The following is a 19,927-nucleotide window of genomic DNA, read 5'->3' as shown; positions in this document are numbered from 1 at the left end:
ACATGCTCTTGTAATTGAGTACATCCACAGCCATGTAACTGTACTTTTACTTGAGTACCGGTACACATTTTTCTACCTCTGATTAACTCTTTCGACTGGTGTTGCCTTTGGAGAGATTTATGCCAAATACAATAAAGTTTTTCTTCCAGACAAGTGCCATCATCATTCATTTGGCATTACCGCTTTCCTCTGTTATTCCCTTCCTGCAAAGCCTGCTCATCATGGTCATCATTGCACAGATCCAGAGCCCCGGGACTCCTGATGATGTGGTACAGCCTGAAGTGCTCAGCGGACAGCTGGCGTTTCGGACATAACTCCTGCCAAGTCCATATTCTGCTGTCTGTCTGCCGTGTGATGTGTCGGCGTGTTGTCCATTATAATCTGAGCTGTTGCTTTGCGTCCGACCCTCAGCAGAATGTTCTCCAGACGGCTTGGCTTGACGCTGGCTTTTCTTTGCTGGATTCTGCTTCTGGTTCTGTTTGTTGTGTTTTTTTTTTTGAGCATGGACACCTCAAATCTCAATCTGTTGATGTTCAAATCTGTCTGGAGTCCCGCCCGGCCCCATTAGCCACTGCATCTCCAGCAGATCTATCCTTCTTCAACTCTATTTTATCTTGTTTGCTTAGTGTGGGAAAACAGATGAATTGGACCTATAAAGTTGGCTGTTGGAGAAGGATTTAGTCACCAGCGCATTGGACAAATGAATATGTGGAAGCACTTAACTGCAGCATTTCTAATATTAATGTCCTTTTAACAATACATTATAAAAAGTGATATGAATATTATCTTCAAACGAGTCTATATTTTAAACAGTTCAAGTGTTGTTCTTCCCCAGAAGACTTTTACTTGCCCAGTGTCCCAAATAAATACATTACACTGCAAATAAGATGATTGTTTCTTGGCAAAAGCGAGGTGTTTCCTTTGCTGCAGCTGGAGGGCACCTGCCTCTATTCCTTAGACTATTGACATAAAGCAATAATTTTACACTTTTTGTTCTTCTATTGAAAATCTCATTCTATGGATTTTTGTTTGAAGTGATAACTTTCTGGAGGTGGAAAGTCACCGACATGATTCCATGGAAATAGAAAGTTAAAACATACAACAGAACATTCTTAAGGTGATATTAAGGTGGATATGTCTTATGCCAGACTGTGGAAAATCGTAGCCATGAACGAGTCAGGTTTGTGAAGATGCAAGCCCGCTCACTCATTATACATGTTTTGTGCAAAAAAACATTCAAAATAACCAGGGACCTTCAAATGCATCATTTATTCCCACAGATGAAAAGTAACAATATTCAAGTAACTGTAATTGAGTAGATTTTTTTGATAATTGTACTTTTTTTGAGTATAATTCTAGCATGTGATTGTAATAGGTGACATTTAAAATCACTATGAGTAAAGCTCAAGTCCCAATCACAACAGCTGTCTCACCTCTGTCCCTGCTCCTCTCTGAACACACAACACATGACTGCATCGTCTGCTCTGATTGGCCACAGCTCAAAGAACATACAGATTGCTGCTTTAAACCATGTACTATGTTTATTTATTGAAACTCTTTTTTCTAATTTAGTGTTGTATAAAAGACTGATCTAGAATGATTATGAAACCACGTTAAAAAGTAACCAGTAACTAGTACTCAGAGTAGTTTATCTGAGTAGTTTATCCTTGCACACTTTCAAGTTCAATTTTGGCAGCAGTACTTGTACTTGTAATTAAGTACATTTAAGTGTACTTTTAATTGAGTACAAATTGTCAGTGCCTCTTTCCACCACTGTTCATTTCATCACTTAAAATGTCAAAAACAAAAGTTCACTATTACATCAGCTGCGTAACTAAACTAAACTATTTCCTGACTAAATGTATCACAAACAAAAATAATACAAACTCAGACACATATCCCTGCAGTTTATGCATGTCTCCTGTCTCATTTAGACATCTTAATTTACATTCTACTTGTAACGTGCTCATGCCATATGTAATCCCCCCTCACTCTGTTCTTTAACACTGCCACATGCTCTGACTTGCAGCCCGTTCTCGTCTCACTGAACAAACCTGGTAGTGACAGCAGGGAAAATTCTTGAAATGATTTCCCAGTTACTAAGTCGTTTCAAAAATGACAGAAAGGCATTGTGTAACGTCAGCTGTCCTTGTAACTTGTTGGTTGGTTAATGTGCTGATAGAGGAGTAATATCTGAAAGAAAGAAGAAGAAAAAAAAAAGGAGGAAGCAGTTTGATCACATTTTGCCTCGCCCCCTTTTCAAAGTGTCATAAACTTGTGCCTGGTTTCTTTCCACTGCTCTTTTCCATCATGGCTTTCACAGGGAAATATGAACTGGAGAGTCAAGAAAACTATGTGGAGTTTCTAGAAGCAATAGGTAAATAAATACAGAAAATACAGCTGTAGAAATGATACTTTTACAGAATTTGGAGTTAGACTTTCTTCTTTGCAGGGCTCCTCAAAGCAAAGACAGACCATAAAGTCATCACAGACGTGCAACAAGATGGGGACAAGCTCACTTGGACTCAAACTGTCCCAAACTGGACCTGGTCTAATACCTTCACTGTGGGCCAAGAGTGCGAGCTGTCCACAATGACAGGGGAAAAATTCAAGGTGGGTGTAATTGATTTAGACGCTTAACAATAACTGGACATTGATGGTTTGACCTTTGGCCTTGACCTACAGGCCCCAGTCACTTTGGAGAGCGGCAGGATTTCAATTCAATTCCCCCAGTATCATTTGACAGCAGAGATTGTCGACAATAAACTCATCATGGTAAGACTGCACCCTCAAACATGTCACTTTCTTTTTTTTAAGGAATCTTGTCTTGTTTAATCTCAAATAGTGACAACTTGAAGACTGTTAAATGTGTGTATTTGTGGTATAAAACTGAATAGGTTTTGACTTTCTTTTGTGGTGGAACTAGACTTGTGTAACGGCAGGGGAGAAGGGCGTGACGTTCAAGCGGGTGAACAAGAGGATCTGAGGCAGCACGAAAGAACATGTCGTGGGGAAACTACAAAAGGAGCCAGTAAATTATGTGCAGATGATTCAGAATGTGTCAGAATGTATTATGACATGTCGTTGTATGTGAGAATTGTTAGTAAAAGAAAAAATAAAACCCCAAAAAAATCTTAACAGGGTACAATGTGTTTGGTTTTCTTTCTGCTTGAGTTATATGAGGGCTATATTTGAAAATTAAAAAATAAACCAGTGGTGACTTGCTGCAAAACCAGACACTGAAAACATCCACTCATCGTCAAAACTCATCACTTTTTGATTGACCTCGAATCCATGAATACAAATATGAGGACGCTTGAGAGTAACATTAAATAATCTAGTAAGGGAGGCAAACTACAGTCCAGGAGAAGAGAAAAACACTTTGCCTATGATGAATTTGAGTCATTTTGGATATGTCTTCTGTTGTGAACCAACCATTAATGCGCCTGTCCTTGAGCTCCTTGTGACCACATGAGGCATTACTGGTCTTGAGAGCTCTTGATGCACTTTATTGAGCAAATTCAATGATTGAGTCATAATTGAGCAGGGGAGTTATGAGTTCAGTTTTACAAAGAGCCTCTATTCTGTGTTTGTTGAATAGCTAGTGATTGAAAACAATGACAATGTGGTTGTAAGAGCTTTTTTAATAGCCCATCCTTACCCTCTCTAATTAAGAACAAAAACTGGATCAACATCCTCAGCCCAATTAAGGAGTCTTTTATGTGATGGGGTTTGAGCAAATGTCAGTGTGTTATTAAACACTCAAGGACACACTTGCTCTGGTTTGGTCCAGGTTTGAGCCCAGGTTAGTCCAGTTTATTCCTGAGTAGACTTGGTTTGGTTTCTTCTCAGTCCTGGTTTAGTTCCAGGTAATATTAACCATAGTATTTAGTTTAACAGATTGATAATAGTGATTTGACTATAAAGGCCTTTTGGTGAAATCCCAAATTGATTACTGTGTATAATGTATTGTTGAACATATATGTGTATATTTGTGAGAGCATCTATACGTATATGAGTGAGGAGACTTGCTATATTGAATTATTAATAATAGTTTTGCCCTCTAAGTTAAATAACAAATACAAACCGTTTCTAATTTGGTTTATTCTTAGACTTTAGAGGATATTTTAAAGATAATTTCAGTAGAATCCTCATTTTAACAAATGTGCGTAAAATGTGAGTTGCATTATCTTGTGGTCACCACTAGATAGAGCTCTAGTCATTAAATATACTGCCCAGAGTGAGACCAACTCATACACAGGATCTGCTACTCCGTTTCCGTTGCAATTTCCCTCTTATTCTAATGTCAAATGAAACCAACCGATGTAAGTCAGAGTAAAGTTTGTGGCTTGTCGGTCTGACTGAATCCACTTTCATTGCTTGGATAAAAATGATTTAGGACAACTTACAAAGTCTTATGGGTTTGTTAGGAAGACAGGAAAACCATCCAAATGTCCAGCATCCGGTAGTGCTGCATTTCCCTCTTCTAAATGTCCTCTGCTCACACAGTCTGGGAGAACATGGTGGATTAACACTCTTGTCCTCAAAAGATATCACCATCATTAATGTTAGATGATCAAACTACGTCACTTTTGTGGTGGAGGGAACGTCATCTGCTCATATTGCTTTGCCTTGAATGTTCCATAATATCATATCAAACTCATCTAATTTACATTTATTCAAATAAAAGTATTTACAAGTTAATTCTCCACATATCTGGCCTGTAACTTGGCCAGGTCATATCACTGGCTTGTCTCCATGGAGATAGATGGTTTAATGCCATGATCAAATCAATACAAATGTAGTCAGTTGCTTACTCAATATTTTTGCATTAAATTATATTTTTTATTTCATTTTCTTTACTCTATTCTATTTGTATATACTAAGATTTTGTTCAAATAAAAACTCTTTTGAATAGTTATGTATCTTTATATTTTTTAAGCATATTTTCTATTCTCGTGCTGTTCTTGTGCTGTGTTTTAACACTGGAGTTTCAACCCTGGAATTTTCCCATTGTGGGACAAATAAAGGTTCTCTTATCTCCGTCCCAGTATCCAGCTGAGCAAAAATGCAGTAAAAACACAATTGCCATGTGTTAAGGAGTAGTTCTCTATCAGCTCAGAAGATAAAACCCTACATAGTTGGCTAAACCAAAGTAAATGCGGAGAGTATGAAGTTGCTATGTTATGCCACCTCCTTCTCCCACTTTCCCCTCTAGGACACATGACAGGCCTGACTGGGAAACAATAGTTTACAAGAGAATGAACCATTAGCACATAAACAGCCTCCAGCACAGCATTCTACTCCCTCCAGAGCCCCGCCCTCTACAGATGGGCAAATGAACTCCAGAGGCAAGTGTACAGAAAGATTACAATTATTACCCACTGAATCACTCTTAAGACTGGATAAGCTACTTCCAACTCTGTGACCAGACTTTGGCAAACAAGACAAGGCAACTTTTCATAATAATAATGATAGTGTTTGGTATCTAAGGAAACTGAAGGGAAAAAAAGAACTTCATCACATTCATTTGGGCTTGAAAGACTCAACAAAAGCTCCGGACTCCACTGTTTAATCCAGGCGTTTACTGTATGTGGTATAATGTCTGTCGTGTCCGCTGAAATACAATCAACCCGCTATGAGCTACGTTCACAAGCGAGTAGGCCGTAATGCAGAAGAAAAGGCCAAGTTTCCATAATGTTAATATCTTTACGAGCCTCATCATTAAGCCTCCCCTGCGTGTTATGTATTCATTCATGATTGCATACAGTAGAGCCCCAGATAACAGAGCATTTGGTTTGCTCACAAAACGAGAAAGGGTCACATTGTTACTGGAAATGAGTCGAAGCTGAATAATCTTACTCATCTTTATACAGTAGTCTCTTGTTTTTATATTTTCAAGGCTGAGTACAGTGTTTAGCCGTAAAAACGGCATCACTTACAAATGAACCCTCAAATGAACATATTCAGAATTTTCAATAGGTTAAATTTAGTAAGTAGGAGGTAGTTTAGTTAAAGCACATTTAACATAAAACATTGTTGCCTCATTGTAAAAAAATAAATAAAGCATGTAGTTGTGGTAGTATATTATAAACAGAACTGATAAAACATTTACTAGTTATACGTGTATTTGAATGGACATATACCTTGTAACAAACACGATATAAAGATCATGTTTTCCTTCTAGGCCCGTCTCAGAAGCAGCGGTTTTCCCAGGAGAACCATCTGCAGCGTCGAAACGAAAGACAACACGATCCATTGACAGTGTGGTTCAAATGCATGTTTATTTTTTCCATGGCACATTTGATAAATGAGCTTTTTTTTTTTTTTTTTAAATCAACCAGTGTCACTTAACACTACAGTTTGTTACAAAAGGATATAAAAATATAAGCTGAATATTCATGTTCTTATTTATGTACTACTATTGCCGGTGTTGTATTTGTTGAGGAAAATGGCAAAACTAGCATTCAGTCCGTCTATCACTGGTGGTGGCTGCAATATGCAACATATTCACCAATAACAGTAAAGACCTGGCAACGGCAAGTCAAATAACACATTAGAAATAACTTACAACTTTGAACCAGAGTTGTGAACCAAACAGTGATGGCGGTTTTAACATAATATAATGTATTGCACTTTGACACCCCTATGAAAATCTGCCCACGATTAAAGAAAAACAAATATCCAGTCTACTAATAGCATAAACATAAAAAATGGGAAAATGAATGTAAAAACTCTACAAAACTCAAAGCATTGTGTGTGCTTGTCAGTAACTATTTAGTAAAGGTTAGTGAGCTGGTGTCATCGGGAAAGGCACTGATGCAGAGGATGTCCAGTGTCCAAAGAAACTAAACAAATGAAATTAGCATCAGTAAAGCAACTACTACAGAAGTTGCTGTTTGTTTTCAGTCAGTAGCTAGTGTTATGGTCCAGTGATGAAAAAGGGAACGCCTGAGCCCCCACAGATGCATTATAATAGCATCCGCTTAAAGCACAACTGTGAGTAATAAAAATGTCTTTACCCTTTTAACCTGAGCCAGAAAAAACAGAAGTACAAACAAAACAAACTAGTGGAACTGGTGTGTCCCATGTGGTATAAACTCTACACTAAATAAAAAAGAAAAGTAAGACATTATAAATAAAAGCTATGGTGTGGTTCAATGGCATCGTATTCAAGTAATCATATTTTAGTCCCTGATACTTAGTGGTTCATGTAAACATCGTCAACACAGACAGAACCAACAGTTCATAAAAGGCAGCAGCAATTCATCTGTACAACACACAATCAAACACAAGTCTTCTTCACTGAGGGTCCAGTCACATTGAAGTGGCTTCAAATCTTTGAACTAAGCTGGAGACATTGGGATCACAAACGCTGTGAATTTAGAAACACCAAATTCTCAGTTTAACTTTGGAGTAAATGTTTAGGTGAGGGCAGAAACACATAAGGTCCCTCGTGTAGGACTGATCAGGTGAGAGCAATAAACTGGAAAACTATTCTGTCAATCACAGTGACGAGTTCAATTTCAAAGAGCACTGAGCAGCTCTGATTTTGGAGGTGAGAATACAATTAAAAACAGCAGCAAAACGTGCTGAGAGATTCCCGAAAGTAAAATGGACTCAGTTTCACCAAACTGAGTGAGGCACTGAATGAGGAGGGTTCATCTCATTCACAGTGATGGCAGATTCAGAAACCAGTGAAAAATGGCCAGTGAGTGTCATTCACACAGCAGAGCCTTGGTCACGTCAGAGTGATGACATCCACTGGGTCCGTTTTGCCTTTGGCCCTTTGTTTGCGTTTGAGGCGTCTCTGGGACAAAGAGGAGTTTGCAGGAGCAGAAGGTGCAGTGCTGGTGACGGAGAGAGAGAGGTCTGTAAAAGGATTTTTGGCTGGAACTTGGGACGGAAGCATTGTGGTGCACTCCCTCTCCGTCTCCTGGCGTCACCTGTCGAAGCAGCCCGCTGTGAAGGTGTGGTGGGCTCCCAGGTATCCCCCGCTGTAGGCCATGCTCAGACAGTGGCGTGGCTCTGTAGCCAGGGCCATCTGCATGGAGAGGGGCCCCTGCAGAGGGAGGCCCCGGGAGACGGGCTGAAGGCCAGAGCTGAGGGCCGAGTACGAGGAGAAGGTGGGCGCTGGGGGCACCACTGGAGCTGCTGTTAAGAGACTCATTCTGTGGTTCTGGAGGAAGTCCTGAGAAACACTGACCACAGGAGCCAGGGCCTGCAGCTGTGACAGCGACGGGGAATGCTGGGAAATATGTGGGAAGGCATCAGGCTGAAAGAGCAGCTGTGGAGTGGAGGTCGTAGATGAGGAGGGTCTCTGAACAGCAGACACAGGAGAGAGATGAGCGGAGTGCTGAGGCTGCAGCGAGGACAGCCTGTGCGGTGGAGTGGACTTGCTTTTATTGGCCTCTTTCACATCGTTGTCATGGGCTCTGTACAAAAGAACACAGCACTCAGTTCTGATCAGGAAGATGAATACAGATCAAAGAGTGAAACACAGGTGCTCATTAATAAAACACACAGATGCTGCTGTGCATTTGTTAACCACGTTTAAATCCGTTTTCATCTTACATCTTTAATTGGATGTTTTTTTCTTAATTCCTAATTAAAAAGGTGTGACGTTATAAGAGCTGGACATCTCCCAGGTAAGCTGGCAGTACTTACAGCAGCATGAGCTCGATGCACTGTGTGAGGTGGTCCCAGGTGTAGCCCGTGAGGAGGTGCAGAGCCGTGGTCCAGCTGGGGCTGATCTGAAGGCAAATACGAGATGCAGCGATGCAGGCAGCAGCGACTTGAGACGGCCGGAAACTCAGGAAGGCATGGTCTATAAAGAGCCAGAAATGTGCTGTGGTTAAAAACAAACACTTAAATACTTCAAGAACTTTGAAAAAGAAGCACTCTTGACTCACCCTGCAGTGAAACTTCCAGGAAATAGTGTGTGTACTTGTCCATAAAGGCCTTGGTCTTGGAGAAGGACGACAGGGGCCAGCCGTTGTACAGGTCTCCCTCCTGCACGGCGGCGTGGAGGTAGTAGTCGATGAAGTGTGCCGGAGTGGGCATGCAGAGGTTCCAGCCAAATGTCTCCAGCAGCAGCAGCTCCATTTTGATCAGGTCCCGTTTGTTGAGTACCAGGTTCAGGCTGCACATGAAGCCTAAAGAGTTCAGCTGCTCCAGTTTGGGGACACGGTCCTCCTTCTCCTCAAATTTACCTGAAAAGACACAAGTGCTACTAATTAGCTTTGAACGAGGTGCTACTCATGAGCGGAAACCAACTCTTCAGAACACCATTTGCAGCACAAATTAGAAAAGAACAAATTTGAAAAAAACATTTCTAATTATTGTAAACTAAAGGATCGTACAGGAATCTAGACATGTGTCTTTACAAAGCAATAAATAGTGAGTTTATTTAAAACCAGCACTCACATTCCTCTGGCTTATCATGACCAGGACCATAAGCTACAGGAAGCAAAAAGGTGAAAACAGATGGCCTTGGATCCAGCTATTAAAACACTAATGTATTTGGTCTCAAAATCCAGACAAAAGCCTTGTAATATTATGTACACATCACATGGGATGTCACACACTACAACACTACTGCTGTGGCTAAAGGACTCAAAGATAAGATCATTAGTGAACATCTGGATGGAACCCTGAGACAGGAAGCTAATGATCTCTCTGCAGCATATGAGCTCTTCATATGGATTACACGTGTTAACACTTCCTACAAAACTGAGCAGTCTGGGCCATGTTTATTCCCTCAAACACACAAATATAAAAGATACGCCAGGTCAAAGAGGCCCCTGCCATCCCAAGAACACCTCCTCTCATAGCAACAGCCCCAAAACCTCCTCCTCCCATAGCAACAGCCCGAGGCATGGAGCAGTGACCAATGAAGGGGAGTCACTCTTCCTTTAATCCCTGCCTCCACTGGGCCTCTTCTCCACAAAGTTAAGAATGAGGGAGAGGGGTGTCGTGTTACTCTGATACCGGCGACTGGGCTCTGGCTTACACCTAACATTAGAGAGATTGACAATGAGATATAAAACACTCAATTGGTAAATAAGAAGTTATGAACAGTAATGAATACCCCTGAAAAGTCTTTCCCTTTTCTTTTGAGAACTGTTGAGACGTGTTTTTCATAAACTTAGACTATGATTGCCTCCTATAGCCTAATTTTCTCTTCATACTAAAAAAGCAAGAAGAAATAAATGAAAAAGATCTGAGGCACAATAAAGACTTACAAAAGTGCTTTCTTTTATTATTTTCTTGTTAAAATAAGGAGCCAGTGATGCAGCTGAGTGCTCCCAGTAAATGAAGAGCAACTTTGCAAGAACAGTTTTGAAAAATAGTCTAGAAGTGTTTTTTCTTTTGATACCATAGTTGAGGGTATTTGCTCAAGAATGGATGGGATAATGTTTTATTGCACTAATATTGATTTTGCTTTTGCTTTTGAAAACACTTCTAAACCGTAGTAGTATGCCTTTAAAATAAATCAAATGGCACTTATTCTCTTCAAATATTTTCAAGGACTGATATTTACTCAAAATCAATTAAAGGTCGTGTGTGCAAGAGTTTCCCATTGAATTCTGCCGTTAGTTGTAAATGTACGTATTTTATTATCATCTTGTTAGGTAATGCAGATTTATTTTGTTGGTAGACATGTGCATCCTTATGAGCGTAACACCTTCCTCCGAGTGCGAGTTTTACCACTGGAGTTGCGAGCCTTCTTTGAGCCGACAGGAGCGGGTGGAGCGGAGTCGGGGCTTGAAGGGTAATTAACGCGGAGGCAGTAATGGCGTCTGCACCAGAACAGGAAGTGCTGTGGAATAGGCCCCCTCTCTCACCCTCCTGGGCTCTCGGGCCGCCGTTTGTGTCCACGCACAGACGGACCCATCATAAAACACAAACCAGTCTCCTGCAGACCCTCCCAGAGAGACACAGAAACAAAGTGCGAGTCTATCTGCTCATTGTTACTGTGATGCTAGTGCGGGTTTACAGGCGCGCGTGGGCCAGAGCGCAAGGGGCTTTAAAAGACATCAAAGGAGAAATATAAGATTCGAAGAACTGTACCACGGCGCCTCCCCGGGGTGTAAGGCAAAACTGTGTGTGTGCATTCATTTGAGTCGGCTGCACAACCGCCGCCACTGAGGGCTGCAATAAAAAAAAAGCAATGAGTGGCAAAACTCTACTTGGGCTTTGGCATAACATGTGTTTAATATTGCTGTGGAAAACCTGGAGGCGAAGCAGGCTGGTTCATTAGGCAACTGCAGACAATTATCATTTCCATTTTGATAAAACTGATACAAATGTCTTTTGTCGGCTGCATTCCTCCGCGGTGACTGGACTCTACCTGGAATGCATCACCCGTGAGACGCAGCCACTGACACAGGCTCACATGAGGGTACTAACAGTCAACTATAGACAAAAGTGTGAGTATGCTATGAAATTTGAGTTAATGCGACAAAATAGACAAATTAAAAAGCTTTTTACATTTAGGCTTACTTCTTTAACAACAAGTTGGCTATAAATAAATAATTGTACTTGCATTTTGATTTATATTTGTGGTAATCATGATCTGGGCAATACAGACTCTAAAACGTAAATACGAAAAGACCTTTTAGAACTTGAACTGGTGGCCTTTAGTCGTTTAATCGGTCGATTATGTTTTAGTCGACAATTTTTTAAAGTTTAGATTAGAAGTATCTGATGAGTATTTTAACTTTAACTAACTGACTAACAAATACACAGCTTTCGAGGAATTTGTTGGGTCAATAGTTTTTAAATGAACTTCCACTTCCACACTACTGTCCTCTTTAGTCGACTAATCAATCAACAGGGCATAGCTTTCTTTAATCGAGCTAGAATTTCTTCAGTCCAATTTATAACATGTAAATTGCCAAAAATCCTAAACAATTTCATATTTTCATCATTAATACATTGGTAAATATTCTCCACCTAGAAGCCTCAAGTCACCATTTGTATTTCATTTAAAAAGGCATAATGTACAAGACTGACCAATAATTGAAAGAAATGATAAATAGATGCCGACCTCCTTTTAATCGTATTATTTTTTTAGTTTCTAAGATTATACTGTGACCATTAGAGTAAAGGATTATACTGTGACCATTAGAGTAAAGATCATCCATTATCTGATTAAGCTTGACAGGCCTAGTGTGGCGTGTTTGGGAGAGGGGTGAGGGGCAGTGGGTGAGGCCGGCTCTTCCCAGGTGTGTAGGAGGTGGGGCTTTAAAGATGGGGGCAGTTGAGAAACTTGAAACCAACTGACAGAACAAACAAAGCGTATCAGCACATCTCTCAGTGGCTTTCCTTTTCAGTAGCTCACTTCCACTCGCCGCGCACATTAATTATAAATTGGGGGTTACAGTCTTTGTTACTCCTGCCTCCCAGAAAGCTGACGGAGTTTAGAACTGCTGCCTTTTTCTGTGCTCCATCTTTCATTGGGTTGTGAAGTTTGTATACATTTCATCAGAGGCTCTAGCTGCCCCGGCGGCTCGCACATTGTTGGCCGGGACCACCTTTGACCCCTGATGCAAATGCCTGTGTGACCAGGGGGAGTCCAGCCTTATGTATGTATATGAGCACGCATCACAAGGACGCTGTGTGCCCTGTCAGGAGGAGGCACTGGGGAAACAGGACAAACAAAACCTTTGGACCACGATAGAGCCCAGGGAATATTTAGAAGCACTTCAATTGATGCATTGCCCCTTCATTTTTAACAAGCTAAAAGTGCACATGAACAAAAACTCAAAGGAAAGTACTGCGTATTTTGTGTAGGTTTGGAGCACCCTGTCGAGAGGCTCAGTTCTAACCTGTCCTATTGGAGCTGCCACCACTACCTCACCCTCTATTCTCCTGCTCCACATCAGCCCTTTGAAGTGCACTCACTCCCTGCCCCCCAGGAACACAAGCCTTTCCTCTGCTGCTGTCCCAGGACCCTGCTCTGGTGAGCCGCTGCGGCTCAAGGTGGAAAAACAGACCTAAGCTCAGTTCTGTGTCTCAAGGTCATAAAAACAACAGGACTGTGTGAGTTCTGCAGGTCTAGAACCAGACTGCACTCATCCATGTTCCACTCAGACCAGCGTCCTGCCTGCTCGCCCCTCCCCCTCCCACTCGCACTGACAGGCTTTTGTTTGAGGCCTGACTCGAGGAGCATATGGCAGGTGCCCCTCAGCACACAGCTCCTCCCCCGATTCCAGGACCTCTCCGGGAGCACCCTGGACCCAGTCTGACTGTGACACAGTGTGCAGGCATCACCCATTCAGCTTCACTGAGCATGAGGACCCAAGCTGCAACAAAGAAACACCAAACGTGCTCTGGTCGTCTGTGCCCAAACAAACACCATCAGACCCTTCATTTAATTTCCCCAAACCGATGTGCTTTAACTAATCATCAGTGTGTCAGGAGAATAACAGAACAGCAGAACTTTGAGAACCTCTTATAAAAGAGCTCGTCTCAGGAACAAACTTAATCCTTGTATCATTGGAAAAGTGTGTGTAATCTTCCTGCTGCCACTGAAAAACAGCTCCTCATGCACCACATGAATGCTCCGGCACACACAGCAGCCTAACAGGATTAAACAGAGACTGCTGAGTGATACAAAAGAGGCAACGATTAATTAAGTGGACAGAGAAACCCAAAGATTTTTTAAAACAGACTATGTAAGAGTGTCAAACGACCTGGGGAGGCACTTCAATAACTAGGCCAGATTCAAAAGCACCTCAGGAGAGATAAAAACCAAGACAACCCGGAATCAAACACCCTTTCAAGCCCTCATCAATCAATGACAGAGTCCCTAAGGAGCCACAGGAGAGAACTTATCCCAAAGAATGAAATGATTCACAAACTCTGATTCATCAGAAGCAGAACTGATGAAGATCTTCTGACCTGAGAGGGCTGCTGTATTAGACCAGGAGAAACTCAAAACTATTCTGAGCCTCTCCAGAGATTACGTCTGAATAAAATAAAACCTCTTTCAAGTCTCATTCAAATGTTCCCTGCCACAGACTGCTCTGATTACAGAGACGCACACACACAGGGCCCTCCCGAGTGAACAGCGCTCGCTTCCAGACTCCCACTTCGATGGCATCATTAGTCTAATTACCCATGATGCCGAGGGCCGCATAATGTACAGAAAACCTCAGCCTGTTAATCACCACATAGAGAGACATGCTAATAACGGCCACACAGACCAGCCACATTTGCATAAGAACAACAGGAAGATCCTGGTTAGATTCTGCAGATACATACGAAATGTGAATTACAAAACCTCGACACGTTGATCAAACTTTACAGCAAGACTACATAATTATATAGAGATAGAGATAGAGATAGAGATAGAGATAGAGATAGAGATAGAGATAGAGATAGAGATAGAGATAGAGATAGAGATAGAGATAGAGATAGAGATAGAGATAGAGATAGAGATAGAGATAGAGAGAGAAAGGGTGCAGGTCATGTCAATGTTCAGGATTTCACACATGCAAAGAAAGAATCTTCATCTACTTTATGTGAGTTCAGGAGAGACGAGCTTCAGGAAGTACTTCAGACTTTACCCTGTGTGCAAAACAACATTCATAGCTTCTATTCTGATTGTACCGGTCCAAGGTTCCCGTGTGTGAATTTGTTTACTAAAATACTAAAACTGATTGTTGCGATTTTAGAGTGTACTTAGAGCATACGTGTACTTACTGGCCAGGAGCAGACAGGAGAGGGCAATGACGTAGAGCTGCTTCACGGCCACATCGTAGTGGTCCATGAACAAGTCAAGCAGGTACACAGCGAGGTGGCGTGCCGTGGGACAAAGCTGGTAGCGATTACTCAGAATGGCCAACAGGTCGGCGAAGTAGCGCCGCATGCCGATCTGCGGAGAATGGGCCCGGTACACAGGTAATTTCAGCTCCTGTGGAGAAGAGGAACGAGCCATGAGGGCAGTGTAAACAGACTTGTGGTGTACAGACTGCAGGAGAAGAGTGAGCCCTGCTGACTGGGTTATACTGCTGTTGGAGAAAACAACTCAAATGTAATAGGAGCATCATAACGCAGCATCATAACGATAGCATCATTATGAAGCTGCTGCCATTGTTTGATTGTAATTTCATTTAATCTGCACACACGGCAGGGAGCAGGAGCTAATTTGGGTGGTGGCAGGGGTCTGAGCACAGGGCTGAGGGGCACACAGGATTACCCGTAGTTTCCACCCCCAGCACATCTCTCATTCATGTTCATTTAACTGAATGTGCTCAAAGTGGAAGACAACTTGGCACATTAGCATTGAATCAGCCGGCAGTGTCGTCACAACAAACCACACAAAATGCTTAATTTAGCTCGTCAAACAAAATCAAACAATCAAGTTGTTGGCAAAAATGGTTGTCTCTGAAGAAAAAAACAAAAACAAGAGCTTTTATTTTTAAACCCTGAATGAGGATCAGAGATTAATATACTTATACTCTAACAGCGAGGGGTCTTTAGAGTATTTCAGAGCAGAAAAACTGAAAACACGTCTGAGCTCTTTTTTCAGGAACACATTTGTATAAAACTGCAACACAAAAGTCCAGTTTTGATTTAATCCTGAAAGTAGAATAATACAATACTGCCTGCAAGTGGGAAAATTATTGTGACTAGTTGACAATAAAAAAAAAAAATCTTAATCATATTCTGATATAGTTTGTTTATGGACAATACAGACTCTAAAACACAAAGACTTTTTATATCAAATCAAAATGTCAAAAATAAACATTTACGGATTTTCATCCAACTATCCAGGACCTTTCAGTCTCCATATTTCAATCTTGAACATTTTTTTAAAAAAAAATGTCAATGTACAACATCATTGTCTTGTCAACTAATCGCTGACTAGTCAACTACTAAATAATCATTCAAAACAACCAACGAATGAGACAGACACTAAAGCCCAATTCACAAATAATTCCCAGTAATTTGCCATGTGCAGATCGCCAGAACACTCAGCTCAGACTCACATTCACACAGGCTTCAGTCCCAGAACATTGCCAGATTTGCTCTGTTCACACTTAATGTGACATTTCTCTCTGTATTCTATCACGAAAGTAATGTGCTGCATCATCTCCATTCACACGTGTGCCAGGTAAATTCACATGTGTCAATGTGTGATCCCCAAACAAGTAGCCAGGCCCAGCACCAGGCCCAGCACCAGGCCCAGCACCAGGCCAAGCACCAGGCCAAGCACCAGGCCAAGCACCAGGCCAAGCACCAGGCCAAGCACCAGGCCAAGCACCAGGCCAAGCACCAGGCCAAGCACCAGGCCAAGCACCAGGCCCAGCACCAGGCCAAGCACCAGGCCAAGCACCAGGCCAAGCACCAGGCCAAGCACCAGGCCAAGCACCAGGCCAAGCACCAGGCCAAGCACCAGGCCAAGCACCAGGTAGCCAGTGCTCCCACACTCTGAGCTGCCCCGCTGCCTGTCCCATCTGCCAGTCTGGGTGCACGGGGCAGCAGGGGCGTTGAGGGGGGACCACAGGGGTGGAGAGAGGTGCCTTTGTGGGCGACCCGCCTCGTAATTAAAGATTCAACAGCTGCCTGGCTCTGATTTGCATGTCTGATCATTTTCCACATGCGACACATCAGGGCTCTGCCGCAGCAAACGTCATTAAGAGCTAGGGCTGCAGGGAGCGGGCACCACAAAGGAAACCCGAGCCAAGTGAGAAGTTTTTAACCAGGCCTCGGTTACTGTGCAAACACTATTCCACAGATTATTTAGGAAAACATTGACTCGATGTTTAAGATCAGAAGGCTCTAAGATACACTGATACAGGAGAAAAATACCTTGTTGGATTTGGAGATGGGTCTTAAACAATAAACTACAACCCATGAACCAAATATAATCTTCTGCCTGAAACACAACTGCACTTTTGACAGCAATGAAAAAGTAACCATCATAAAGTCTCTCTCTCTCTCTCTCTCTCTCTCTCTCGACTCAGTCACAAAAGTCTAAAGAATAAAGCCGAAAGAATTACGCAGACATTCATAATGCCCCATTTACTTCACTGGGGAAAAAGTACTAATACTTTTGCAAATTCTGCAAAAAGTACAAGTTTTTCAAATGTCAAAAGTGATAGCACACGTACTACTGCGAAAGCGATCATAATGAGGTATAACATGTTGAAATCGGTTGAAGCGTTAAGGAGTTGAAACTGGCTAAATGGAAAATCATGGAAAATATAATAATAATAATAATAAAAAAAATGCGTGACATCACTCAAAATACAAGAACATATAGTGCCTGCGTGACATCACGCAGACGCTCAATTATAATCACAAATTGTACCTATCTATTACTGTACATTTTATTTCTGTGAGATACAGCACATACTTTTATTGACTATAGACAACATTCTCTTAATTTTGAACCACTCTAACTAGAGCTTGAAATGTCATTGCATTACAAATGCTACGAAAAGCACCAGTTCAGTGTGACACACCATAAATAAATATCTATATTTGAGGAGAGAGAAATGCTTCGTGCTTCAGCTATTTTCTGCTTGAGCTGCTCGAGTTGTTCTCCCTAATTCTCTGGCTTCTTCATCATCTGCAGAGCTCATTTGGGAAAACAAGCACCAGTTTACATATTTATAAGCAAATAAAGTTGAATAATTTGTATTTAGACTTTGTGATTGATGCTTTTAATAGCCAAGCAGCCCTAACTTGGATAGAGATGTTGGTTTATAAAGCATTATGCCTCCTTCCTGACATTAACAATACATTTTGTTGAGTATAGTGTGCGACTTGTTCTTAATGAGTAAAGAAGTGAGATAATGGATGACCAAATGTATGGCACACACAAAACAACATGAAGCCCTTGTTGTCTCTCTCTGTCGAGAACATGCAGATTCTGTGACAGATCTTTCTGAGTCAGACATTGTCATCGAGTGTAAACCGACTCACAGTTGAAGACAATGACTCATTATGGACGCTCACAAACCTCTGATTTATAGCTTTATGAACACCCGTCTCACGGCAGTGCAGCCTGTATAACATTTAGAGTTTAGCACAGAAGCTCATTTCTAAAACTGAATGGTTCTCGGCCCCCTGTGTGTGGCACAGGCAGGACCAGCTCTGCTCCAGCCAGAAATGACACTCAAGTGACAGATGTCTCCATTAAAAAGCACACATGGGAAGAAATATGATCATACATTGAGGTTAATTAAGACATTCACAATTAATGAGCTCTGACTAACATGTAATTTAATTTAGATCCTGCTGAAATAGACAAGACGGCTGCATGATTACATCTGGTGTTAGATTTAAATTAGTATGTGTTACATGAAAAAAAAAAGTCTTAACCTGGGCTGAATGCTCTATTACACCACTACACACATGTAATAACAGGCTGTTAAATGGCGACTTATTCATCACGTTCTTGGTTTTTATTTTGCCTTTGTTGTCAAATGAGCAGTTCTAAACCAAAGCATTGAAAGAGCATTGACAGTGACATAGCCATGCGGCCTGTATGTGCTGGAAGTCACACTCACCTTGATGCGGAGGGACTGATGAATATCTGCAGCAAGCTGTCCTTTCCACCATTGAAGCTCCCCCTCCATCTTTCCCATCCAGAAGAGGCGAAAATTCAAGTTCTACCTGCCAACAAATGTTTCCACAACAAGAGTTAAAGGGCTGAAAGCAACGAGACCACAACATCACAGTCTGTTATCTGATCATGCGGCCAGCCAGTGGAAAAAAACAGCTTATACTAGAAGTCACGTTTCCCTTATAAACAAGACGATAAGAAAACAATCAACATTCATAAATGAGTCTAAAGTCGGTTCTGAACTTTGTGGGCTCCGGGTCCACGAGCGGCTCTTCTGCAGGGGAATTTAAACGGCTCAGTTAAATGTCCCTGAGCCACGCGGCGTAGAAAAAATACAATCAGTCGGAGAATTTCAAATTAATATTAGGCCATGTCTGGAATTGAGTCATTTTTTAAAGAGTCAAGCATCAACAACATAAACTTTACATCTCGGTCAAATCGCGTTTTAACACGAGAAGCAGCGAACACAAGTTTAGGAGCGAGCACAGCCCATTCCGAGCCTCGTCCAAAAGCATGTTTATCACGAAAACGCTAAGGAAGTGTTGAAGACTAGTTTATTTGAGTAAGAATCGATCGAGCGGGATAAGTTTGGTTGAAAACATGTGGCACTTACCGTTCCGACGGGAATGCCCCCCAGACCCCTTTGTCTCCTCAGTCCGACATCCTCATTCAACTCTGCACTGCAACTTTGCAGAAGCCTCTTTTAACGTCGAGGAAAGGAAGGTGATTTTAAATGTCAACTGAATAAAAAAGCTGCCACCCTCGGACCACAGCGCCGTGCGCAGAACCGTGCCGTTTCCCCCCTTTCCAGGTACTTTTTACGGTTTATCCTGAGCCGTTTTCTCCACGGCGGCTCCGCTGTAACAAAGTAGCTTCCTCGGCAGCACAGCTGCTGCTGTTGCTGTGCGGCTCGTGCTCTCGACGCGCAGCTTCCGTTCTGGGAGTTGTAGTTCTTTAGAGGAGCGAGACGACTACAATGCAAATGTGATCCCTTGTCAAAGGGTTACGCTTCACAAATTACTTGTAAGTCATTTAATTCGAGCTAAAACATTTGTGGTTTCGTGTGGGCTTCAACTGTAAAAATAAGCCTGAATAAAATGAAAAAGCAATTTCAGAAATGTTGTTGTAAGTCTAAAGAGGCCACACACCCTATGATCTAGTCTAAACATCTGCGGAAAAAATAGTTCAGTCATCCCTTTGGTGGATTATATGGGTTTTTTCTTCTTTCTTATATCATTTATATTCAAGATAACATATCTACGATAGCTATGTTTACTTTTGCGCCACCTTGTGTTTAGTTTTGGTAACAGGGCAGTGCAAATAAACACAAAATATTCAAAA

General features: G+C 41.8%; 2 protein-coding genes across 2 annotated transcripts; one reads left to right on the top strand and one right to left on the bottom strand.

Annotated features, from left to right (window-relative positions):
* The first annotated feature begins 2,249 nt into the window (after positions 1 to 2,249).
* LOC140347172 (gastrotropin-like) lies at positions 2,250 to 3,104 on the top strand. Its single transcript, XM_072433524.1, has 4 exons — positions 2,250 to 2,377; positions 2,453 to 2,613; positions 2,686 to 2,775; positions 2,927 to 3,104. The coding sequence occupies exons 1-4, from the start codon at positions 2,311 to 2,313 to the stop codon at positions 2,984 to 2,986; spliced, it is 378 nt and encodes a 125-aa protein (XP_072289625.1). The 5' UTR covers positions 2,250 to 2,310; the 3' UTR covers positions 2,987 to 3,104.
* A 3,161-nt stretch (positions 3,105 to 6,265) lies between these two features.
* On the bottom strand, positions 6,266 to 19,553 carry ccnjl (cyclin J-like). The gene is made up of 6 exons (XM_072438923.1): positions 19,196 to 19,553; positions 18,531 to 18,632; positions 14,713 to 14,923; positions 8,913 to 9,212; positions 8,668 to 8,827; positions 6,266 to 8,435 (listed from the first exon to the last, which is right to left on the bottom strand). Exons 2-6 carry the CDS (start codon positions 18,606 to 18,608, stop codon positions 7,943 to 7,945), a joined length of 1,242 nt encoding a protein of 413 aa, XP_072295024.1. The 5' UTR covers positions 18,609 to 18,632; positions 19,196 to 19,553; the 3' UTR covers positions 6,266 to 7,942.
* Between the last annotated feature and the right edge of the window lie 374 nt (positions 19,554 to 19,927).

Source organism: Eucyclogobius newberryi, unplaced genomic scaffold (assembly GCF_026437365.1).
Source record: "Eucyclogobius newberryi isolate DKJ021-1_F unplaced genomic scaffold, fEucNew1.0.hap1 SCAF_11, whole genome shotgun sequence".
In the NCBI taxonomy this organism is placed as follows: domain Eukaryota; kingdom Metazoa; phylum Chordata; class Actinopteri; order Gobiiformes; family Gobiidae; genus Eucyclogobius; species Eucyclogobius newberryi.
Note: the sequence above shows the minus strand (reverse complement) of the source record. Positions and strands in the feature narration are given on the sequence as shown.